Source organism: Thamnophis elegans, chromosome 3 (assembly GCF_009769535.1).
Source record: "Thamnophis elegans isolate rThaEle1 chromosome 3, rThaEle1.pri, whole genome shotgun sequence".
Taxonomy (NCBI): Eukaryota; Metazoa; Chordata; class Lepidosauria; order Squamata; family Colubridae; genus Thamnophis; species Thamnophis elegans.
In genome coordinates this window covers 124,784,694-124,811,331 of record NC_045543.1, presented here as the reverse complement: position 1 = coordinate 124,811,331, position 26,638 = coordinate 124,784,694, and the positions used below count along the sequence as shown (strand labels likewise).

The window sequence follows — 26,638 nt, the reverse complement described above, 5'->3', positions numbered from 1 at the left end:
GGTTGAGGGTTCAGGATGGTCTTTGAGGAACATAAGTCTGTCCGGGTGGGGGGTGGCATATTAAAGCACTTTATATTTATGTAATTGTATTTTATTTTGTAAGGCATGTTTAAATACAATAAAATAAAAGTTGTTTAATCAAAACAATCTGATATATAAACAATCAATGTGTCGTCGCGAACAACGCCCCCCCACCCCTGCGCGCGCTCAGCGGGCCACGGTAAAATTATCAAAGGCTGACTGGTCCGCGGCGATAAAAAGGTTGGGGACCACTGCTCTAAAGGACTGCTCTAGATGCATAGCACTCTCTTCTCCCGAACCACAGAATGACAATGCCTTGATATCACAGTAGCTGCTCATGGCAGTCAGTGGGGACAGTGGCAGATTAAGGCTCACTGGTGCCCTAAGCACTGACAAATCTTGATGCTGTCCTCCTTTATACATACTATACAAATCTTCATTATTATTATTTTTCTTTCTCAACTTTGTAGTGCCCGCTTTGGCCCTGGTGCTCTAAGCACATGCTTAGTCTGCTTAATGGTTAACACACCACTCAGTGGGGACTTTAAATGTTCCTTGTATATCACAATTTCAGAAACATGGGAGAGGGTAAAAAGAGAAAGGTTAGATTTCTATTATTATATCATCTCTGTTTCCATCTCAGCAAAGTCTATCACTTGACCTATGGTAGTTGCCTACAAAGCTCATATTTGTCTGCTGGATCTATTTCCTCCTGTACCTATTATTTTCCTCCTTCTCTGATGTCCCCATTGTCCATCTCATAATCTGAGAAACATTTCCCTTTCTGCTTTCTGAATTCTGTCCAATTGTCTTTGACACATTGCTTTTGTTAGTGGGGTATCTGGAATTTCCTACCAATAGTTTAGACAATATTTTGCTTCATTCTTCGACCTGGAATGTCTTTATAATTTATCTAACAAGATAAGGCAGAGTTCCAATTTAACTACTGCTGTTGGGCCCTTTCATTGTAGCATGAAAATAATGCCACTTGAAGTGAAAAGCTTGGTGTTTGAAAGGGCTTTGTGCTGCAGCCAGAATCTTTAAGTAGCAAGAGACTTCAGAAGTAGTTTGCCATTGCCTGCTCCCTAAGGATGAGAGAGAGTGACTGGCTCAAGGTCACACAGCTGTCTTTGTGTTTAAGGAGATACTAGAACTCATGGTCTCTCACTTTCTAGCTCAGTGTCTTAACCACGACTACACCAAACGGGCTTTCTTGTTTCATTTCTCTTTATATTTTCTGTTGGTGGGGCAGTAAAAGTTGTTTCTTTTTTCTCTAGCAAGGTTAATGGGCTGGTTCAGGGTGAAGCAAGTAGTGCTATAGGTATTCAGGTATCAACAAAAGGACTTTATAAGTCAAGATCAGAACTTTAAATCTGCAGCCAGAAGCTAATTGATAGCCACTGTAGGAACCACATTGTAAACGTAATATGTTTCCAACAGTAGGAACTAGTTAGCCCACAGGCTCCAACTGTAGCTTTCAAGGCAACTTATATAAAGGGCATTGCAGAAGAGTAAATTGAGTGGTAATAACCAATAAGGTAAAAGTAAAAGTTCCCCTGCATATATGTGTTAGTTGTTCCCGGCTCTAGGGGGTGGCACTCATCTCCGTTTCAAAGCCGAAGAGCCAGTGCTGTCCAAAGATGTCACCGTGGTCATGTGGCCGGCATGACTAAATGACAAAGGAACACAGAATGCTGTTACCTTCCCACCAAAGGTGGTCCATATTTTTCTACTTGTATTTTTACATGCTTTTGAATTGCTAGGCTGGCAAAAGCTGGGACAAGTAACAGGAGCTCACTCCATTATGCGGCGCAAGGGATTCAAACCACTGAACTGCTGACCTTCTGATCCACAAGCTCAGCATCTTAACCACTGAGCCACTGCATCCCTTAAGTATTGGCTATTGAAGCAAAAGTCTCTTGTTCTAGGTAAGGTTGCAACTGGTGCATCAGCTGAAGTTGGGCAACCGCTGGTGTATTTGGAGTTTCCACCTGCTGTTTTCCTGAAAATATGACCTGTCCTGAAACTAAAGCCTTGCCACATTTTTCGTGTGGGCAAAAATATAAGCCCACCCCCCAAAATAAACCTCCAGGACAACCCCCCCCCTCTAGCCAGGCAGAGCACTACTCACCAACATAGAGATATCCTGAAGGTGCCAAGCTGCAGGAGCCAGGGGGAAAAGTGCTCACATTGCTTGGCGCCTTCGGGGTACCGCTAGGTTGGGGAGTGGCATTCTGCCAGGCTAGAGGGGGGAGTTGCCGGGCGGCTGCTCCCTTGCAAACTGGCTCCCGAAGAGCTGGGCACAGCCTCAGGGGTGAAGCAGCCATGAGGTGACCAAGCTCATGAGCAACCGCCCAGCAATCCCCTCTCCAGCTGGGCAGAGTGCCATTCACTGACCTAGGGGGTATCACTAAGGCGCCAAGCCACGTGGCACTCTGCCCGCTCTGCAGCTCCTGCGGCTTGGCACATTAGGGATACCCGCTAGGTCACTGCATGGAACTCTGTCCGGCTGGAGAAGGGGGTTGCGTGAGCGCCTGTTCCACCTCCAGCAGGTATGCCTCCTAGCCTCAACATGTCTGAGCCCAGCTCTCCCTGCAGCTGCTGCCGCCACCGCCATGCTCCGAGCATAACATCTTCTCCGATTCCAAACTCCAAAACCTGGCTGCCAAGTCTTCCAGCAGCGGCGGCTCTAGGAGTGTGCTCTATGGTTGTGGGCTGGCTGCTGAAAGACTCTCTGTCCAGAAGACTCTCTTACAGAGAGTTCCAGCAACCAGCCCACAACCATAGAGCGCACTCTTAGAGTGTCCGCTGCTGGACGACTCTCCAGCCAAGTTTTGGAGTTTGGAACCGGAGAAGACGTTATGCTCGGTGCATGGCAGCAGCTTCTGCAGGGAGACCTGGGCCCAGACATGTTGAGGCTAGGAGGCATACCTGCTGGAGGCAGAACAGGCACTTGCGCAACCCCCTCATCCAGCTGGGCAGAGCTCTGTGGGGTATTCCTAATGTGCCAAGCCGCGGGAGCTGGGGAGCGGGCAGAGCTCCATGTGGCTTGGCGTCTTAATGATACCCCCTAGGTCAGTGAATGGCGCTCTGCTCGGCTGAAGAGGGGGGGTTGCTAGGCGGTTGCTTGGTCCCTTCATGGCTGCTTCGCCCCTGAGGCTGTGCCTGGCTCTTCGGGAGCCAGTTCGCAAGGGAGCAGCTGCCCGGCAACCCCAAAACAATAAGCCCTCCCCTATAATAAGCCCAAGGCCATATTTTGTAAGTAAAAAATAAATAAGACTGTCGTATTTTCGGGGAAACATGGTAGTAGGAGTTGTTGACTCCAAACCCTGGCTTGAACCCAACTATGGAACCTAGTTTGTTAACCTGAGTTTTTTTTTTAAAGTTTTTTTTTCTAAAATTCATCTCTTCAGCTGCAGTTTATTTAGAATTTTCCATAATAGAGAATAGCCTCATTTGGAACACTAGCTCCATTCTGTCACTACAGGAAGTTATTTTATCCAGTGATCTCCATTATGCTATTTATGTCCACACTAATCTGCATTAGTCTTATGCAGAAGTATTCCTTCCTTCCATCCCCGAGTGATCTTTTTCACCCCTTTTTTTCTTAGAGCTGTAGGCTTGAAATGATTATACAGGAAATTATGTACAACAGTGTCACAATAGTATCCGTTTTGACCTGAGCAACACTATGCAGAGTACCTCATAGGAGTGAAAAATACTAAACAAAAGAAAAAAAACCTAAGTTCTCATCTTTTCTTTTCCAACAACTCTAACCCTGGCTTTTTCAGTCTACTGTGTTCCTCTCAATCCATTTACTCTTTCTCCATATTTTTGTCCTGTAATCTGATCCTCATTCTTTCTAAATGACTAAACCACACCAGCAAAACTTATTTTGTGTTGGTTACCCACTTTTGCTTTCAATCCATATATTTTCGGTGCTTGTTCATTCTTGATTCAAATACTTCTAATTTTATGACAAAACATTTCAGCTGAATTCAAATTTCCTCTTGTGTTCCCAACTCTTATGTCCATAGAACAAAGCGGGCAGAAACATGTTCCTTGTATGTAGCTACTTTTGCTTCTTTTGACTAATGTTTGTCTATTCCTAATAAATGTATTATTGTGTTTCTACCAGCATTTTTATGTGAAGCATGAGTTCCTTAATGTTTGGTACATTAATTTTCAGACCCATACTTTGTTGCACGACACAATCTACATTTCCCAAATTTCACTAATTGCCTCATTTATTTTTCCCAGTTAGAATTCTGACAAACATCTTTCCAGGGACATATCTAGACTGTAATTTCGCTTTCTGTGGTTTTGCTTTCATTGTTATTAACTTTCTCATTATATAGGGAAGCAATGGTTATTTCAATCACCAGTCTTCACACATGCATTGGAAAAAAAAACACTCTACAACAGGAATGTCAAACTCACAGTCTGTAGGCCACATGCGTCACATGCTGGCCATGCCCACCTCTGGTATAGCGAAGGGGAAAGTTGTGATACGTCACGTGACGATGTGACGTTGCGAGTTTGACACCCGTGCTCTACAAGCAAACCATACCCACATTGTAACCTGTAGCCTGACCTTGTTATCAACAACCCACCTGCATTTATTGCATTTTGAGGGCAGTCTTTTAAGCCAACATATGGATAGTCCTTGTTTAGTGACCACAATTAGGATTAGCAACTCATTTGTTAACTGAAACAATCACTAAATGAAACTCTGTCTGTGTTTACGATTTTACTTCATCTTTTATTTGCTTTACAGACATGCAAAGGTAATTATGTGAAATTTGGTTGCAAAGTTACTTTTTCATCCCCTTTGAAATTGCAAATGGTCACTGATCAAGACAGTCACTAAACGAGAACTAACCATTTTATTGTTTATATCCTATCTCATACAGAAAGAGTTAACATTCATCATACCTACCTAACACAATGCTGAAAATATATGAAAGGAATAATATCATAGTATTAAGTAGCTGATCACATTCCATATGTATGTGCACAAACTTATATATGTTCTGCTCATTTCCGCATGCGCAGAATGTTTTCTGAATGAATAGAATTGTATAGAATAGAAGTCTCCATATGATCATTTTTGGCATTTTTTAAGTCCATCTGGGTAAATTTTCATAGAAACCCCCATTAGCACTGCTCATTAGTATGAAGACGTTTCTGCATAATTGTCCCTGTGCACTTTTAGCTTTTGTGTGTTAAGTTTTAATGGGTCAAAGTTTGGGCAAACTGGTGCTTTTCCATTCTCAAAACATCCAACTTGGTGGGGGTTTTTTTGTCTGTGGCATTTTGAAAGTCTATCTTTAGAGCTGAGTGCTAAATTCTTCTGAGATTCTTAAGTTGCTTCCTTTTGTGCAGTGTTGTGTTGTACAATTCTGTGGCGCAGTTGCGGAATTAATATGCTCCTGCTGCTGACTGACCTATTTATGCTTTAACAGTTAGCTGTAATCATCTATCTATCTATCTATCTATCTATCTATCTATCTATCTATCTATCTATCTATCTATCTATCTATCTATCTATCTATCTATCTATCTATCTACCTACCTACCTACCTACCTACCTACCTACCTACATACCTACATACCTACATACCTACATACCTACATATCTACATACCTATCATCTCTCTCTCTCTCTCTCTCCCTCTCTCTCTCTCTCTCCCCCCCCCCTCTCTCTCTCTCTCATCAGAAATTTATAAATCCCTTTTACTTCTTTTTTACTTTTTATTTGCCTTTTGATGACCGCAGTAATCAGTGGTGGGTTTCAAATTTTTTTAGAACCTCTTCTGTAGATGTGGTCTGCTTTGTGGGAGTGGCTTGCCAACCATGTGACCAGGTGGGAGTGGCCTGCCAGCCATGTGAAGTTGTAAAATGTGGTGAAACTCACTTAACAATGCTCTTGCTTAGCAACCAAAATGTTGGCTCAGAAACTGGCATTTGAAGCACGCAATTCTTAAAGCTGTCACGTTACAAGACCCTTGCACCCGTAACTCTTTAGGAAAAAAATCCCCAGGGTTGTTCAAACTTGACAGCTTTAAGACTTGGGGACTTCAACTCCCAGAATTCCTCCTCTCGCTCTTCATCTTGATAATGTGCAAGGGGAGGAAGCTGGAACCGGTTCTAAACGGCACTGTGGATTTGTGGAACCTCTACTATAGAAGAGGTTAGAACTGGCAGGAACCCACCCCTGGCAGTAATGCAACACTCAACAGCCAGGGGTAGGATACATGAGCTCCCATGAGAATTAGTTTAATATGCCCCTCTAACAGTGGTTGTGTCACAACTTTAGGAAACTAATCAATCAGAGTGGAGATCATCAGTATGTACTATCAGTAAGGCAGTATAGTCAAAACTATTAAAAAATTATTAAAGAGACATACTAGATTCTTTTCACACCACCCTCCACCCATAAGAACTTCTTTGATTGTTCTCTGTAGTGTAGTGAATTGGGCTCTCAAATGACTTATCTCCAGAGGTGGGCTGCACATAATTTAACAACTGGTTCGTTGGAAATGTGAGAATGCGGGCACATCCGCTTCGTGCACACATGCTTTGCATACATGCCTTCAGCGCTTCCATGCAACACCTAAAAGTAGGCTTTTTCAATGGGGGCAGCTTCCTGCACACCTGTTAGGTCAGTCATGGTTAGTAGAACGGGAGAGGCGCACAAATCAGCTGGGCGAGATGGAAAGTGAGATATCTAGGACCTGATAGAGATAGAATCAAGATCACGTGAAGTGTTAATACCACTTTATAATGCCTTGGTAAGGCCAAACTTGGAATACTGCATTCAGTTTTGGTCACTACGATGTAGAAAAGATGTGTAGACTCTAGAAAGAGTGCAGAGAAGAGCAACAAAGATGATTAGGGGACTGAAGGCTAAAACATATGAGGAACGGTTGCAGGAACTGGGTATGTCTAGTTTAATGAAAAGAAGGACTAGTGGAGACATGATAGCAGTGTTCCAATATCTCAGGGGTTTCCACAAAGAAGAGGGAGTCAAACTATTCTCCAAAGCACCTTAGGGGAAAACAAGAAGCAATGGGTGGAAACTAATCAAGGAGAGAAGCAACTTAGAACTGAGGAGAAATTTCCTCACAGTTAGAACAATTAATGTGGACAGTTTGCCTCCAGAAGTTGTGAATGCCCCAACACTGGAAGTTTTTAAGAAAATGTTGGATAGCCAACATCTGAAATGGTATAGGGTTTCCTGCCTAGGCAGGGGGTTGAACTAGAAGACCTCCAAGGTCCCTTCCAACTCTGCTATTGTATTGTATTGATAGTACCGGGATGGGTGGGCGGGGCCAACGGGGGCTTGTAACTACCAGTTTGGGTGAACCAATCCGAACCAGCTGCAGCCTACCACTGCTTACCTCAGAATGGCAACAGCATATAGTCCTAGCATCAATATAGGGAGAAAATGGATATACTGGGGCCCAACAATATTGCCCTTGTGAAATGATATGTAAAATAAATTTGGGAGGCAGAAGACAATGGCCTTATGAAAAAAAAATAGAGTCCAAAAGAGGAGAGACACTTCCTAATTTTTTAGCAACTCCAAATTGCTAAAGATGAAATATTTTCAGAATCAATTCACTTTCAAGTCCATGCTGAGATTAAATCAGAGCCTTATATTAGCCATATATTAGGTCTGTGTTAAAAGTATATGCAAGCCATACAGTATATCATGTATATATGAGCTAGCAGGAGATCACAGTTTTAATTTTCGGCTTTTCTACAAAAGACAAACACTTTGGAAAACTGCTGTCTGTCAGGGTTGTCTGTCATCTGAACTAAGATGACAAATGATCGAAGTAGGAAACATGCCACTATGATTGTGACCTTTCTTTCCCCCCCCCCCTTCTGTTTTAATCTCTTTGTTTTAGTATTGGCATTTAGTAGGGAGAGCCCTTCAGATTCAAAGGGGAAAAGCTGCAATGGATCCTTAGGGGGGCACTCACATAAAAGGGTCTGCAATTCTTTAAAACAGCAGTGTGTTGTCCTCAGATTACCTGATCCATGTGATCCTGGGAAAGTATGCATTTAGCTTAAGGAGTTGCAACAGCTACTGCACCTTTTCCCCTTAAATACACAGGACTCCATAACCGATATTATAGTTGGTCACACAGTCATCTGGCTGTTTAGACTGGATTTGGCATTTTTATCCTGTTATCTAGTTGTTCCCCAAACCTTGGATAGGGGGATGTTGTTGTTTGATTGTGTTAAAGGTACTATTGCAAAATGTTTCAAGTAAAGCTACCTTTTGCAGTTGTCCGATGGTGATTTTGTCAATGCTGATGGTTTTCAAGCGGTGCTCCAGTTGTTTTGGGATTGCATGCAAAGCTTCTAATACTATTGGTACCACCTTTACTTCCTTTACTTCAACAGTCATTCTACTTCTGTTTCTAGGTCTTTGTATTTTGTGATTTATCTCCAGTTCTTTCTCTTCTCATTTGCTGTCTCCAGCTACTGCCACATCCATTTATCCAGAGTTTTTTTTTTCTTTCTTATTGACAGTTGTTAAGTTTGGGTTGTTGTATGGCAGGTTCCTGTCTGTTTGAATTCTAAAGTCCCAGAGCATTTCAGCGTCTTCATTTTGTATTACTTATTTTGTGGTCTCACTAGTTCTTGCTTGCAAGTACATGGTATTTCTTGCATAAATTCCAATGCACTACTGGTGCCATTTTGTCATGCCATTATTTGTAGATAGTTTGTGCAAGCTTCTTGCAATAGGTAATTAAGTGGTCCACTAGTTAGAACTGCCTTCAGTTTCTTTGCACAGGTTCACTGTTTTTAAGGACTTTTAGTTCTGTTTAAGTCCAGTCCATTATTCCAGCTGCATATTTAATGACTGGAATGGCCCAGGTGTTAGTTGCCAATGGTTAGTTCTTCATTTAAGTTTGGACTTTAAGTTCTTCTTTACTCTCATAATGTATTCACTTCTAAGCCTCTTCTTGTCTTCAGTGTGCTTGAAGTTGTCAGCTTGAAGGATGCTGAGTGATTTGTAGTGATTTTCTTCATCCAGATTGTTGGTGTTATTTCCACAGGGCATCTTGATCCCTTCAGTTTTCAATCTTTTTCCTCTGTTGATGCTAAGGGTGGTGTATTTGACCAGACCAAATTCCATTGCAATATTTTTTTCCTTTATATACGGACAGTTTTAAGCAGGGATTCTATTTAAGGCAGTGTTTTTCCATAGAGCTTCAGCGTCCATGAAAAGGAGGTACAATAGCCTGGCAGATGTTCTTGATGTTTGATAACAATGGCCTAACTTGTTCAGGATCGTTGACAGAAGACATACAATCACAAACAGTAGTGGTGATAATGAATCTCCTGGAAAGATTTCTCTTTTGATATTAATGTCTTCCAGTTTACTGCATTAACCAGCAATTCATTGTGCCATTGTACTATTGACCTTTGCACAAAGCTCCTGATGTTTCTACTAACTCCTGTTATTTCTGGGGACTTAATTGTCCAATCATACAATGGGAGTTGAATGCTTTATTATTGTTGCATACGCAATAAAGTGAAATCACACCTGCTAGTTATTTAGCCAGTGTTGGCCTTTGAACTCTTCCCAAGAATCTAGGTCAGGAATGGCTAACTTTTTTTTGTCCTGGCGTGCCAAAATTGTGTGCATGACAGCCCACACCTACAATGCAATGTGGTCCACCCTCCTGGGACTAAAATCGGGGCATGGGGGGTGCCATACCCCTCCACACTACCCCCTTCCCCCTTACATGTGCATGCCCCCACCCCACCCATACGCATGTATGCACATCTCTCGCATGTGTGGCAGAGACCGGAAAATCAGCTGGCTGGCAGAAGGTCCGCACACATGTGCCGTGGAGCTGAGCTGGGCGATGGCTCATGTGCCTGCAGAGAAGGCTCTGCGTGCCACCTGTGGAACACGTACCATAGGTTCGCCATCACGGATTTAAGTTGTTGTAATGTTGACAGTTGGAAATTTTGTCAGTGCACAGATTGCAATGCATAGACCACAGGTGTTAAACTCAATTGTGTCACGGGCTGGATTGTGACGTATTGTGAAGTTTTTTGTCTTTGCGGAGCTCTGGTGGGCATGGCCTGCATGTGACATATCTGCCCTGTGGGCTGCCAGTTTGACAGGCCTGGCATAGATTGTTCAATATTTTTTTTGTACAAAACTCAAGTGTGTCCGTAACCATTGGGAACACTACACCTGGTTTGTGCCATAATCTTTCAACTTTGGTTTTCAGATATGATCTTCCCCAATTCTTCTATTCCACTTTCCTTTGGTATTGCATCTCAATTATCCACACTTTCTTCTGTTCAGTCACAGTTATATATAAAGACTTTTATCTCTCTGCATTTGGAAATCCCACAATATTTTAACCTACTCATTTTCCAATTAAATGTTCCCACCAATTTTTCATTACAGTTCTGGCACAGGATAGTTTTTTTTGTTTTTACAGATGTTCAGTGAATCATTTTGGCAGCTAGGTTATGTCATTTGTAATCAGTTTGTGTGGTCTTCTTGCATGAACTAAACATATGATCTGTTTCTTCTACTTCTTTGTGCAATCTGTATTTTGAATCATTTGATATTTTTTTCAGTTCTGGCCTTGGTTGCATTAATTCAAATAGTTTGCTCTTGACCAGCCAAAATCAAGCTTTCAGTTTCTTTGTTCCATTGTAAGCCATTGCCAGGTTTTATCTTTATCTATTTTGTCCTTGATCTTTTGTAGAAATTGACCATGTAATGTTTTTTCTTGCTAGCGTTTTGTTCATGTTTTTATTTAATTATTTCAATATTCATGTTTTGTTTCCAATACATTCAATAAAATGAATTTTAACTTGTATCAGTGCTTCCTCTTGGCTGTCTTTGACATAATCATTCAGTGTGTGCTTTTCTTCTTTTGACAGTTTGATTTGAAGTAAACCTCTCCCTCTATTTCTGAATAATCAATATCACTACCGGGATGTAATGCCTAGTGCAGTGATGGCTAACTTTTTCGTCGTTGCGTGCCGAAAGTACATGTGCCCACACCCATAATGCAATGCAGGCATAACACACACATTTCATCCACTCTGCCCCCTGCGCATGTGTGCATGACCCCCCCTGCACTCTCCATGCCCCCCGCACATGTGCAACCCCCCTGCACTCTATTTTGGGCCTCACAGGCCTCCCTTCAGCCTCCTGGGACAAAAAAATGGGCTGAGGGGGGCACCACACTCCCCTCACGCTCCCCACTCCCATGCATGCACACACATCTCCAACATGCGCCCTGCCCACCGCATATGTGCAGCAGAAACCAAAAAATCAGCTTGCTTGTGGGAGGCGCGTGCAGATGGACATTGGAGCTGAAGTCAAGCTCGTATGCTCCCAAAGAGGGCTCTGTGTGCCATCTGTGGCACACGTGTCATAGGTTTCCCATTATGGTCCTAGTGAATAGGCATCAGGTGTTTTCTTTTTTTGTCCAAATTGTCCAGTTCAACTTGCCTCTTGTATCAGCAATGTATCTTGTCACAAGATTGGCCTAGGCTCTGGTGCCTTAGAAGGTGTATCCACCATTCAATTTTGTCTGTATTATTATTTTCTAGAAATTTATTCTTGCTAATTATACTATAACATATCTTTGTTTAAATATAGTTAGTAAACAAGCAAGTTATAAGTGATGCTTAGATATTTTATAGAGGTGGAATGTATTTGGGTTTAGAGCCATACAACAATATTTGACCTACCATTAACTGTTTTTCAAGGAGACCACTTGCAGTGCAGGATTTTTAGACGTTTGTCTTTCTACCACTTTCTACCACTGTGGCCAACTCTTTCAAATGCTAATATATATATATTACCATATAATGGTAAAAGAAAATCTACTGTGAGATAGTTTTGAAATGGAAACTTTGCAAAGCATAGGTGACAGTGTTGCAAAGTCTTGCCACCACTTTGTTTGCATAGCAAGCTAATTCAAGCATCAATTCACAAATGATATTTGCTGTTTAGCTCATTTGTGGTCAAGTCACATGGATGAGCTAGCTGTGAGAATTATTCTTAGTGAAAAATGCAAATATTTATTGCCTTTGACTCAGCACCCAAGCGTCACTCAGAAGCCTGTAAGAAAATGAAGATGTGCAATCTTCAGTGCATGACTGATTGTTCATATATTTTATACCATCTTCTTTCAGTTCATCATTCAATCAGTCAAGCCAAAGTATTTCTTTTGAATAACATAATATGCTATATTTTTCACTCTGTGCCACCTCAAAATAAGGACTTACTCAACTCCTTATACTGGAGCAGGGATGTAAAACTCGCATCGTAACAAGACATATCATGGCTCCCCTCCTAAAATGGGCTGGGCGTGGCCAGCCCATGATTCATCCGGCCCAGGGGCTGAGTTTGACACCCCTATACTAAAGCTATGATGTCAAATTTGTGAGACCTCATGCTTTCACTATGAAGTAAGTTGGATTACAAATAAACTATATGATACCACTGAGTACTCAGTACTGAGTACTGAGAATCACTACAGAAATTCTACTGGCTCAACCATTAACTGTCAATAATATTAGTTACAAAGGATTTTGTTCTGATTAGGAACATTTCCGTACAATATTTGGTTACTGATGTTGCTACTGAGTTCCAAGGTGGCGCAGTGGTTAAATGCAGCACTGCAGGCTACTGCTAGATCAGCAGTTCAGCGGTTCAAATCTCACTGGCTCAGGGTTGACTCAGCCTTCCATCCTTCCGAGGTGGGTAAAATGAGGACCCAGATTGTTGGGGGCAATATGCTGACTCTCTGTAAACCGCTTAGAGAGGGCTGAAAGCCCTATGAAGCGGTATATAAGTCTACTGCTATTGCTTATCAAGAAAATAAATACAGGTAGTCCTCAACTTAGAACAATTCATTGAGTGACCGTTGAAAGTTACAACAGAACAAAAAAAAGTGACATGATCTTTTTTCACACTTATGACTGTTGCAGCAGCTCCATGGTCATGTGATCAAAATTTAGAGACTTAAATAAGCCGGACTCATATTTATAGTGCTTGCAGTGTTCCGGGCTCATGTGATCACGTTTTGCGACTTTCTGACAAGCAAAGTTAAGTGAAGCCAGATTCACTTAATAACAATGTCACTAACTTAACAATTTCAGTGATTCACTTAAGAGTGAAGAGGGAAGAGAGGTTGTAAAATGGGGCAAAATTCACTTAACAAATGTCTCACTTGAAAACAGTAATGCTGGGCTCAACTGTAGTCATAAATTGAGGACTACCTGTAGAATTGTCCCATTTAAAGCCTAATCATCTAGGGTGGCTTCTTAGCCCAAATTGGAATCCTTTGGAATCCTTTGGAAGCAACATAGCTTATTCGCTTAGCTGTTGTCCAAGTGTGTCCAAAGATATCTTTCAAGCATTATTCACATAGGGCAGAATGAGCAATGATTTTTTCCCCCTAGAAAATGGAGTGATTTCCCAATTTTATATCTGAATGAATTGGTTAGACAGATTGATGGAAAATAAAGCTACCAGTGCTTTTTAGTACTGATGGCTTTTAATATTGGAAGCGATACAACTTTCGCTGGAGAACCCAGTCAGAAAGATGCTTTTGTTCTGCTTTCGGACTTCTGTATTTCATTATTGAATCAGAATATTATTAATAGAAGAAGAAAATCCCACCCTCTTTAAAGTGATCAGTGCAAGTTACTTCCATTTGTGTAAGCGTAGATGAGATTATGGTACTGAAATAATAATCTTTACTTTCATGAGAAGGGGAACACAATGGATTTTCTGGATATTTTCTGGATATTTAATGTATAGAATTCTGTGGGATTTCTAAACACACACAGTAAGCACAATGTTCCAACTAAGCAATTACAAGTCTGAGCAACAGCAAAAATAGGAAACAGTGGCACCCAGCAGCTGTATAAGACCCCCTGCAGTTTTAGGCCAAACAGAGAGGGTATCATCAATTTTACAGTCCATATAATTTGTATTATTTAGAAAAGCTATTTTCTAAATTTTAGCAAATTTTTGCATTGATTTTACGTCGTCTGTATCTTTGAAAATTCTTACTGAGCAAATAGATTTTAATAACTTAGGAATAACAAAGAGCAACAAAGATGATTAGGGGACTGGAGGCTAAAACATATAAAAGAACAGTTGCATGAACTGGGTATGTCTAGTTTAATGAAAAGAAGGATTAGGGGAGACATGATAGCAGTGTTCCAATATCTCAGGGCTTGCCACAAAGAAGAGGGAGTCAAGCTATTCTCCAAGGCACCTGAGGGTAGAACAAGAAGCAATGGGTGGAAACTCATCAAGGAGAGAAGCAACTTAGATCTGATGAGAAATTTCCTGACAGTTAGAACAATTAATCAATGGAACAACTTGCCTCCAGAAATTGTGAAAGTCCCATCACTGGAAATCTTTAAGAAGATGTTGGATAACCATCTGTCTGAAGTGGTATAGGGTTTCCTGTCTAGGCAGGGGGTTGGACAAGAAGACCTCCAAGATCCCTTCCAACTCTGCTATTGTATTAATATTTATTTTCATTAGTTATTAATGAATTATTCTGGAGTGTCAACTAGGGGATAAATGTTCTTACATACAGTAAAGAGCCGTTTGCAATGCAGCTCTTTTCACCATTATATTCTTGAAACTAAGACCTATTAATGGAGACTAGGAGACCTAGAATGTCTATTTATCCTTGAGAAAGGAGAATACTGTCTCAGTCTTCACCTGCCTACAGATGTGTCACATTAAAGAGAGGCAGGCCCTGTTTCTACCATTCTAGAGTGCAGAAAAAGAAGTTTTAAGGAGCAGGAAAGCCAATTCTAGTTACATCTATGTAAAGACAGCCTAACCGTAAGAATACTTCAATAGCATACTAATTGTGAAGCAAATTGATGGGCTCCCGTTCACGAACTTCTCTTCAAACAAAAAATGAATAAACATTGGCTGTGAAGGCTTTAAAATGGGATTCCTGCAGTGAACGTAAAGACCTCAATGGCCTTTCCTCCAAATTTTTGATAAGGGTGCTCTGAACGTATTGATTTAAGATCAAGATCATGTAGTCTGTGAACTCTGTGATCATTTTGATAAAATTTGGCTACAAAATGATCAGTTTTGAAAACCACATTTTAAAAACAAATTATAAGTGGCGATGCAATCAAGTGTTCTGGGATGTACCATATTTTTTGGAGTATACGATGCACATTTACCCCTCCTAAAAGTGGGTGAAAATTTGGGTGCCTCTTATACACCAAATGTAGCCCTGCCCACCTGCCGGCCCCACCCTTTGGCCTCTGCCTCCCAGCAGTTTGCCTCCTTGCAGCAAACAGCCTGTTTCAGTTTCAGTTTCAGCACAGCCTGATTAGCACAAGCAGCTGATTGTTGGTTGGATCAGCCTCCCGACCATCAGCTGTTTCAGGCTGCAGGGATTGCCATTGCCTATTTCCACCTCTGCACAAACCCCATTTTTGACCTCCACACACCCCATTTTCTGCCCATTCCAATCTCTGTCCATTCTGATCCCTGCCGCCCGAAATGGAGACTGAAATGGAGACTGAAAATGGGTCATGTGGAGGCTGAAAACGGGATGCGGAGGGTGAAAATGGGGTACACAGAGGCGGCAATATGCTATGATAATCCCTGCAGCATAAAACAGCTGATCGTCGGAAGGCCTATCCAACCGATAATCAACTGCTTGTGCTAATCAGGCTGTGCTGAAACGGAAACGGGCTGTTTGCTACAAGGAGAAAAATTGCTGGGAGGCAGAGGCAGATTTTTTTTCTTGTTTTCCTTCCCAAAAGCTAGGTGCGTCTTATACTTCAGGGCAACTTATACTCTGAAAAATACGGTAAATAACCTCCATTCCCACCATTATAGCCTGACAAGATTCCCATCCCCATGCACCTGGTTATTGTTTGAGTACAGGGGAGAAGGATTTTGGTTATCAGTGGATAGTGGTTTGCATCCCAGAGACCTCTCACTTCCATCCCCACCTTAGCCCCACTAAATACAAAAAGAAGCTAAAAAAATTACAATTGGCCCTTCAAATGTCTTCAAAAGAAGAAACAAGAAATCCCACTTGCCTCCTGAAAAAGCCCCTTTGGAACATAAGTATACAGTTTATACCTTTGCAAATAAATGTAAGTCCTTGACTTACTACCCTAATTGAGCCTGAAATTTGGGTTATAAGTCATGGCAATTGTAAGTTGAGGTACTGATGTGACTGCACCAGATTTTATTACAATTTTATGGTGGCCTTTAAGTAAATTACGTGCTTGTAAGGTACAAATCTATTCTCCTGAATGGATTTTTTTTTTGGAGCGGGGTGGAAACTGCTAAAAAATACTCAAAACTAGAAAAAAACATCACAAATCATGGTCACGAAACTGCAGGCCAATGCATGGCCAGTCGTAAATGTGAGTCTGTTGCCATGCATTTGAAATGTGTTGTATGACCTGTTGGGAGGCATGGCATCTGGATGAGTGGTAAAGGACCTTTTCCAAGATTGTTGTAACTGTTCCAAAGTTGAAGATGTTCTCTGTTTTATGGCTATTCCTGAAATGATTAGAGAAGACTAAGATCATAGATGAACTCTTTTACATAAAAAAACTGGTGAGAATCTTTTTTTAAAAAAAATAATAATAATCCCATGCACATTTTAAAATAGTCTCTTCATTTGGTCAAAATAATAATAATACCCTGAAGGTGCTAAGCGACTAATGCAATAGAACAAATTATTCTTGCATAAAAGAGATTGCAGTCTTTCTACCGTAATCTGCAGTAGGCAAACCCCATCTTCTAAATTACAGGTGTGTAACCCTAAAGAACTTCTTAATTAGTCTTAAGTGATTTGTACATTGCAGATGTATTATGTTTTCCTTTTGGAATAGCATTGGGGGCAGATAACAGGAAGCAATGCTGCCAAATTGGACGTTTGAGCAGTGTTGATTTTCATTTTTTCTGTTTCTCCCCTCCCAAATTGCAATTTTATATTACAGAGGTACTTCTTTGAGTAGAGGGCAAATGTTGGAGAGCTTTCCTGTTATGATGAGTTGTTTGGGGATTTTTTTGTTTTTTATTTTGTACTAGGTCCTTTAAAAGCTGGTAAAGTAACTGCTTTGTTGGATTGTCAAAAATCTGTAAATAAATGTGGGCTGCGCAATTATTCTTCTGCTTCTCTTATGTTATTCTTTATCCTTTTCTTTTTTTTAACAGCATCTCCTATTCGGTGCACGTCTCTGAGGATTACCCAGGTAAAGTGTGACTTTCTATGCTGCTTACGGTAAAAGACGTTTCACTCTCCATTATTGTGCACAGGGATCACCTCCATGATAATCACATTTCATTAGCCACCTCATTTGCACCCTTTATTTTCTCTTTTTTTAGTCTTCCTCTCTTAAGCAGGGTGAGAATGTAAGAACCCGGTGCATCTGGGAAAGAATGTGGTTTGCCTATTTTTTTAAAAAAGACTTTTATATAAATAGCTGATGCGAATCAGGGTTTTATATGGATATATAAAACCACACAGAGGCAAAAGGGAGGAAGGGGGGAAACCAACCCCAAAAGATGTTCTTGGCTCTCAGCTTTTGCTGATGGGATAATATGCTAACAGTAGCTAAAGAAATGTGGGTCTTTGAAGAAGAGGGAATTTCTCCTCTTTGTGGATTGTTAAAAATAAAACTGTGTTGAAAATGGCATTGCAATTTCTTAGAAGTTTTTTTTTTGACTTGCTAGAGAGGCATCTGTTTTTTCTGCCTTCTTTCTCAGAGTGATCAAGAGTCTGATCCCTTAACCTCCATTTGCTTTTGTTTTGGAGATTCCTTCCTTGTTGGAGATGGGAAAAGATGCTTTCTCTAGTAACATCCCCCCCCCCCCCCCGGAGATGTTTCCCTCACTCCATCCCTTGTTTTCTGGGCTGAAGTAGGTCAGTGGGAGAAATTTCTTGGAAACAATCCCTTGAGATTGAATTGAATTGGCAAATGGGTAATCCAAGGGAGGTCTAGGACAACTCCCCACAGCCAACTCATAGTGGCCAACTCGCCACAGCCAATTCGCCATAGCCAACCCATCACAGGACAACCTGTTGTGGGACAGAAGTTACATACTATCAAAGAAATGGTGGAATAAAATCATTAAAGAAAAGATGCAAAGGCAGGGATAAAACGAAATGTGAATGACAGAAACTGAAATAATTTAATGATTTAAAATAATTAAATAAAATGGTTGAATTGTCCCGCAGCAATTGGCAGCAGTGAGTTGGCTGAGGAATGTTGGCTATGCGAAGTTGTTCTATTCCATATCCAAGGAAAAACAAAGGACATAATGCAGTCCAGGACTTACCTGGACTTTTGTAAAAGAACACAAGAACATCACTCTCCTCCCATCAGGATTTTGATCAAAGTCTCTTTTTTTGAGAGAGAGAGAAATGTATGCAATTTCCACCTAATTGAATGAAAATGGGTGGGGAAACAGTGTAGGAGAATTATTCTGTCCAGTATTATCTGAAAGTTCATGGGCCAAAGGCTTGACATCAAGAAGAAAGCCTGTGTATTTCAAGTCTTTTTATAGACCCTCCACCTCCATGTGTGCATCTGTATTTGTATTATTGTCACTAGGACTTTAGCCCTAAAATGAATCAGTTTCATCATAATCAGAGCTCTCTTCCATACTAATTGGAAACCGCCTCTAAAGTTAGAGGGGATAAGCCCACTTGGAGGTAGGATAATTATAATCAATATTTAAATAAAGCTATCCCTGATTTTGGTTCTACTTTTACCATAAAAATCTCAAAATACAAGAAAGCATTTCTAGTACTGCATGGAAGCTAGAATCTCCTCTTAAAAATGTGGCCTGAACCTGTTCGGGTAGATTAAAATCAGGAATAGGATCTAATTTATAGGCTGTTGTAATTGCTAATGGTTATTGGGTTGCGCTGCTTTTCATTTTCTTTTCAATCTTCTTACTGAAAGAAGGAAATATAAACCCTTCAAAGTCCTTCTATATTAAAGAAGCACATACACACCAGCAAAACCAGGGCAAAACCAATCAAATACTAAGCACGCACCGTGACACATGCATGGGAATATTCTTACATGTAAAATATAATGGCAGCAGAGATGTAATTACCATCTTTGGTTCATAAAAGCGTAAGAATATGGACATTATGAACAAAACATATACCATTGATGGCTAACTTTTATAGCAATAGCAGTAGACTTATATACCGCTTCATAGGCCTTTCAGGCCTCTCTAAGCGGTTTACAGAGAGTCAGCATATTGCCCCCAACAATCTGGGTCCTCATTTTACCCACCTCGGAAGGATGGAAGGCTGAGTCAACCCTGAGCCGGTGAGATTTGAACCGCTGAACTGCTGATCTAGTAGTAGCCTGCAGTGCTGCATTTAACCACTGCGCCACCTTGGCTCTTTTTAATCCTCGTGTACTGAAATCATGCACGTGTGCCCACACCCACAGTGCAATGACTCCCTTGTGCAGGCGCCCATGACCACCTGTGCCCCGCACTTTCGTGCATGTGCATTATCCCCCACGATCTCCTGTGCATGCGCGACACCCCCGGTGCCCCATTTTGGGCCTAGCAGGCCTCCCTGAAGCCTCCTGGGATCAAAAATGCGGCATGGGGGGATGCTCCCTCCCCCCCCCACGCATGTGTGTGCAACCCTTCCCACATATGGGCACACAATCCCCCCGCATGCCCCACACACAAGCGCAGCAGAGACCTCAAAATCAGCTGGCCGTTGGGAGGCACCCATGTGCAATGGAGCTGAGCTGGGTGATAGCTGGCACGCCTGCAGAGACGGCTCTGTGTGCAACTTGTGGCACGTGTGCCATAGGTTTGCCATCATGGACATATACTATACATTGACCTACTGCCAGATGAATGAAACATTACTCCCAATTACTTAAAACATGCCACCTATTCAATTATGCCCATATATTTACCAGCATGAAATGTAGGTCTCCTAAAGAAGTGTCATCATTTTTTGGGTTTTGATAATTAATGTCCAACTTTCTTCTTTGTAACAACTACCTGATGGCCCTGAAGGCTCTTCTGAGACCTACAGGATGCAGGAGAGCTGCATGATCTGTGTATAATAAGATGTTAGCAAATTTATCCTTCATCTTTCCTTCCTTTAGGAGAGGGAAAGTTCAGATTGTTTAAATAGTTTACCAATTGTTTAAATAATGATTAAATAACTAAGCGGTCATTGTGCTTGGTTTTCTTTTGATGGGTACATGAAAACATTACCGTAGTTATGTAAATAGAGATTAAATATCAGATATTATGGCGCCAAGAAAAGATCTGTGGTAATGTGAACCTTCCTAAATCCAACATTCCCTGCCGAATGACTCTCCTGTTCAGTCTAGTCCCTCAATAAATATTTAGCCAAAAGCTAACTGATCATATTAAGCAGCTCAATAGATCAATAATTGTCCCCAAAATGACAGCTTTACTAGGCAGGAATACTGATTTATCAAGGGTAGGCTTTAGAAAACATGCTAAAGAGAGAAAGATGTAGTATTTGGAGTTATCCCAAGTATTTAGAATAGGGCTGAAAATTACACCTAGGAAGAAGAATAAACGAGTGAACAACAAATGCCTACACATTCGATTAGTAAGCACCAAATTTGGATTTTCTTTATGCTGCAGATGGGGAAATGATAACCAATGATTTTGTAATGGACAGCTCTATAAATCATTCAAATAAATATGCAGCTAAAACAACCATACCCTTATCAGGGGTCCCCAACCCAGACCGCAGACCACTACTGGGCTATGGCCTATTCACAACCAGGTCATGTGAGCGGTGGTTTAGCGTGCACTCACGCATGCTTGCAGTTCAACTCGCACAAGCAGTGGGTGCACATGCATGCACACGCAGCTCAACTTGCAGTCTATCTGTGGGGGCATGCCCATGCGCACCAGTCCACCGCTCACACGATTTGAGTTGCACATGCACACATGTGCGCCAGCCTGCCACTCGCACAGCCCCGTTCCCCTTTGCCCCCCAACTGGGCCACCAAGCTGCAAAAATTAGAAACCACTGATCTTTATCATCACTGCAGGTAAAAATAGGAGACACACCAATGGTGAAATTCAATTTTTTTTTACTACTGGTCCTGCCATGCCCATGAACTACTGGTTGGTGGGCATGGCAGGGGAAGGATACTGCAAAATCTCCATTCCCACTTTAACCTGGGGCCAGCCAGAGGTGGTATTTGCTGGTTCTCTGAACTACTCAAAATTTCCACTACCGGTTCTCCAGAACCTGTCAGAACCTGCTAAATTTCACCCCTGAGACACACATGTGTTCTATACGTCTATGTACAACGCCTGGGTGTTGTATGTTTTCTATCAATATAGTCAGGGTAGATTGCAAAATGATGATGATAATAATAATGCTCTCTGCTAAAAATTGAGGCACGGAGATTCCTTATCTCTGTTTGATGACAATGAGTTGTGCGAATGGCAGTCACTTTTCTTTATCCCCCGTTGAAGGGATTTTTCCGGGAAAGCTTGCATTGAAATTGCGTTTGAGTCATTTCTACAGCCACCAACCCCTTCTTCCAATACACACTGCAGGTATATTCTAAAATTCCTATGGCATCCCTTGACTTGAATATATGCTTGATAAAGAAGCCAATGTTCTAAAAAAAAAAAGTTAAAAAGCTTTCCAATACACAGTGCAAAGATTAAAAGTTCCATTACTGGGAATCAATACACTCCACAACACAACGGCTCCTTTAGGAGACATTATAGTTTAAGGAGTATGTTCCAATGAGTAACAGCATGAAGTAACGGCTAGCCAATAAATAGTCTGTCTACGCTTACTGAGTTACAAAGAAGAACAGTGCTTCTTTAATTTGAGAACTTTATAGGGGTGCTGACTTCAATTCCCAGAATTCCCCAGCCAGCAACACACATCTTAAAGTTACCAAGTTTGAGAAACAGTGAGTTATAACACTCACTTTTCTATCTCCCACAACAAAACCCTAACTGATCAGCCCTTGGTTTGGTGGAGGTGGACACAACTTTCTTCTCCAACAACTGGGTTCAAATGATTAATAATAGCCACTTGCCTACTACTGATCCCAACCTGATGGAGATAAGATCAAGTAAATAAAAGGTAACCAACATCTTTGTTTTTTTTCTAAAAGCCTTCTGAAGGGTTAAGCAAATTAATGGTTGCCAAATGAAAGAGAAATAGGCTAGGAAAAAGCATGTTCAAGTTTCCAAATGGGACTGAAAATCAATGAGCATTTAAAAAAATAGTTTAAGGCCTTGACTAAGTGGGTTATGGATTACAGCCTAGTCCCATAAAACTGATTATTGAGTACATTTTTATCATTAATTCATCAGAGGCAAAGCAACACTTGCCCTTTTGACTCTGGCTTATTAATGCTGTGCCACAATCTGGTGTCCACAAGACCTGTGAATATTTATATTTGTTGGTTGCTTGCATCTTGCATCTTCTTGTCACTCTTAAGATTTAGAGGCTTCTGTGTGAGTTAAATGTAGTGTCTTCTTTGCCTCATTTCAGATAACACCTATGTGTCCAGCTCAGATAATGATGAAGATGTACTAGTTACCACAGAGCCAATTCCAGTAATTTTTCACCGAATTTCTACAGGTGATGTTTTATATCATTTAACTTATTACACTGGGCAGAATGTAGTGTATTTCTCCTACAGCTGGACTATACCCGATTTCACCAACAGAGATGTTTCTGAAGACAAGGAAGGTATGTTGAATATTTCTTGAGGCTGATCAGTGCAGAAGAAATCACACCTAATCGCACAATAAAAATGGATTGTTAAGCTACAAAACTGTCAACAACCCTTTGTTTCCCTTGTATATTGGCTCTCAGCAGTGCTAAGAGATCTCAGAGTTGTAATTTACAATAGGTCTGGAGGAGACCAGATTGGAGAAAGCATGATAACTGTTTTTTCTTTGTTTGATGTACAAAAAGACTATTCTTATGTATTCCTATGCTGTAGCAGGTAGTAGCTATTGGCAGGTGTGGCTTAGAAAAAAGCTTAAGAATAAATAAGAACAACTGGAAACAGAAAATGGTCTCCTTAGTGTCAACCCTAAAGCTGATCTTCATGTATTACTGAAACCTGGCTGGGCACAGAAGGAGGAGTCCCCCTTGTAGAGATGTGCCCAGAGGGATTTCAGGTGCTTCATCAGCCGAGAGCCCAGGGAAGGGGTGGCGGTGTGGCTATTGTAATCCGGGAGTCTCTGTTACCTCGTAGGGTCCCTGCTCCGGAGCTTGTCGGGTGTGAGTCTCTGCTGATAAAGTTGGACCTCAAGGGTCAAGTGGGTTTGCTGCTAACGTACCTGCCTCCCAACTGCGTTGCAGCATCCCTCCCCTCGCTCCTCGAGTCAGTAGCCGAGCTGGCAGTTGAGTTCCCCAGGCTTATAGTTCTGGGGGATTTCAATCTGCCATCGCTCGGTGAACGCTCTGATGGAGCGCAGGAGTTCATGGCTTCCATGACAGCCATGGGCTTGACCCAAGTAATTCGGGGCCCAACCCACGCAGCGGGTCACATGCTCGACCTCGTATTCCTCTCGGAGCAGTGGATGTGTGATCTTGGTCTGAGGGGTAATGAGATCCTACCCCTGTCGTGGTCAGACCACTGCCTACTGAGGCTTGACTTCCGGAGGCCAAACCCCCACCGTAGGGAGGAGGAACCGACCAGATGGTTCCGCCCCAGGCGACTCATGGACCCGTTGAGGTTCCAGACGGAGCTTGGGGTTATTCCTGATACTCTCGCCCACAGTTCGGCGGAGACTCTGGCTGCCGCCTGGTACTCGGCGGCGTCGGAGTCTCTCGACCGGATTGCGCCACTACGGCCCCTCCGGCTCAGTGGATCCCAGAGACCTCCCTGGTTTACCGAGGAGCTCCGGGAGAAGAAACGCCAGAGGAGGTGCCTAGAGCACCAGTGGAGGTCCGATAGGTCCGAGGCGAACCGAGCACTCTTAACTACCTGCACCAAGGACTATGTCCGAGCACTAAGAACTGCAAAAAGATCATATATTTCAGCCTTGGTTGCGTCCGCCGAGTCACGCCCAGCCGCCCTGTTTAGGATAACCCGCTCCCTCCTCAATAGGAGGGATGCGGGAGACCCCTTGCAGGGTAGGGCTGAGGATTATGCTCAATTCTTGGCGGACAAAGTAGCTCGGTTTCGATCGGACTTGGACTCCACCGCAGTAGATCCAGCTGAGACACAGGAGGATCACTTGCCACACCAGTTCTGGGTTGAGTTCCAGGACGTTGCCTCTGGGGATGTGGACAGGGCCATTCGAGCTGTAAGTGCCTCCACTTGTATTCTGGACCCGTGTCCCTCCTGGCTGGTTGCCAACAGCAGGGAGGTGACACGTGGCTGGATCCAGGCGGTTGTCACCGCCTCCCTTCGGGAGGGGCACTTCCCCGCCGTACTTAAAACGGCGGTGGTGAGACCCCTCCTGAAGAAACCATCGTTAGATCCAGCCATTTTAAACAACTTTCGTCCTGTCTCCAACCTTCCCTTTATCGGGAAGGTTGTTGAGAAGGTGGTGGCCTTTCAGCTCCAATGGGCCTTGGAGGAAGCTAGCTATCTTGACCCCTTCCAGTCCGGCTTCAGACCTGGTTACAGCACAGAAACCGCTTTGGTCGCATTGACCGATGATCTCTGGAGGGCCAGAGATGGAGGCTATGCGTCCATCCTGGTTCTCCTTGACCTCTCAGCGGCTTTCGATACCATCGACCATGGTATCCTTCTGCGACGACTGCGGGAGGTGGGAGTGGGAGGCACTGTTTTGCGGTGGTTCTCCTCCTACCTCTCGGACAGGTCGCAGTCGGTGTTGGTCGGGGGGCAGAGATCGTCCCTGAGGCCCCTAAAATATGGGGTGCCGCAGGGTTCGGTCTTATCCCCCCTACTATTTAACATATACATGAAACCGCTGGGCGAGATCATTCGGAGGCACGGGATAAAATACCACCAATATGCGGACGATACGCAATTGTATCTGTCCGCCCCGTGCCAACTCAATGAAGCGGTGGACGTGATGAACCGGGGTCTGGAGGCCGTTAAGAACTGGATGAGTGCTAACAAACTGGTACTCAACCCGGACAAGACCGAGTGGCTGTTGTGCTTCCCCCCCAATAATTTGGCTAATATACCAACGCTTAGGCTGGGGGGTCAAATTTTATACCCCTCAGATAGGGTCCGCAACTTAGGAGTCCTCCTGGACCCACAGCTGACTTTTGATCACCAGCTGTCAGCTGTGACCAGGGGGGCATTTGCCCAGGTTCGCCTGGTCCGCCAGTTGCGGCCCTACCTAGACCGGGGGGCTCTCACAACAGTCACTCGAGCCCTTGTGATCTCTAGACTGGAATACTGCAATGTGCTCTACATGGGGTTGCCCTTGAAGTGCATCCGGCGACTGCAGCTAGTCCAGAATGCAGCCGCGCGAGTGATAGTGGGCGCACCGCGGTTCGCCCACGTTTAGATTTAGATTTTTAGATTTTATTAAGAATTTATATGCCGCCCTTTTCCCTGGAGGGACTCAGGGCGGCTTACAATAATGAGGGGAAGGGGGTGCAAGACAAGACTTAAAGGAAAAAAAAAATCGTGAATAAAAGAAAATTATCCATAAAAACACAACATTCATTCAACATTCGGGCGGGGTGAGAGTAATCCTATCCCCAGGCCTGACGGGATAGCCAGGTCTTCAGGGCTGTGCGGAAGGCCTGGACTGTGGTGAGGGTACGGATCTCCACGGGGAGGGTGTTCCATAATGTCGGAGCTGCAACTGAGAAGGCTCTCCTCCGCGTAGTCGCCAGTCGGCACTGACTGGCGGATGGAATTCGGAGGAGGCCTACTCTGTGCGATCTGATGGGACGCAGGGAGCTAATTGGCAGGAGGCGGTCTCTCAAATAGTCAGATCCACTACCATGGAGCGCTTTATAGGTGGTAAGTAGGACCTTGAAGTGCACCCGACGATCAACAGGTAGCCAGCGCAGCTCACGGAGGATTGGTGTTATATGGGCGTACCGTGGTGCGCCCATAATCACTCGCGCGGCCGCGTTCTGAACTAGCTGAAGTCGTCGGATGCTCTTCAAGGGCAGCCCCATGTAGAGCACATTGCAGTATTCCAGCCTAGAGGTCACAAGGGCTCGAGTGACTGTTGTGAGAGCCTCCCGGTTCAGGTAGGGCCGCAACTGGCGTACCAGGCGAACCTGGGCAAATGCCCCCCTGGTCACAGCCGACAAGTGATGCTCAAAACTCAGCTGTGAATCCAGGAGGACTCCCAAGTTGCGGACCCTGTCTGAGGGGTGTAAATTTTGCCCCCCCAGCCTGATTGTTGGAACATTAGCCAAATTTTTGGGAGGAAAACACAACAGCCACTCGGTCTTTTCCGGGTTGAGTACCAGTTTGTTAGCTCTCATCCAGTCTTTAACAGCCTCAAGGCCCCGGTTCATCACGTCCACCGCTTCATTGAGTTGGCACGGGGCGGACAGATACAACTGCGTATCGTCCGCATATTGGTGGTACTTAATCCCGTGCCTCCGAATAATCTCGCCCA

The 26,638-nt window shown here is 43.1% G+C and overlaps 1 protein-coding gene across 1 annotated transcript in view; it reads left to right on the top strand.

The window, feature by feature from the left end:
- PARP8 (poly(ADP-ribose) polymerase family member 8) overlaps nucleotides 1-26,638 on the top strand; it is a 227,410-nt gene that overhangs the window by 97,707 nt on the left and 103,065 nt on the right. Inside the window, exons 3-4 of the mRNA XM_032214393.1 lie at nucleotides 17,264-17,301; nucleotides 22,608-22,697. Of these exons, the coding sequence (XP_032070284.1) occupies nucleotides 17,264-17,301; nucleotides 22,608-22,697 (128 nt within the window). The remainder of the gene's footprint in view (nucleotides 1-17,263; nucleotides 17,302-22,607; nucleotides 22,698-26,638) is intronic.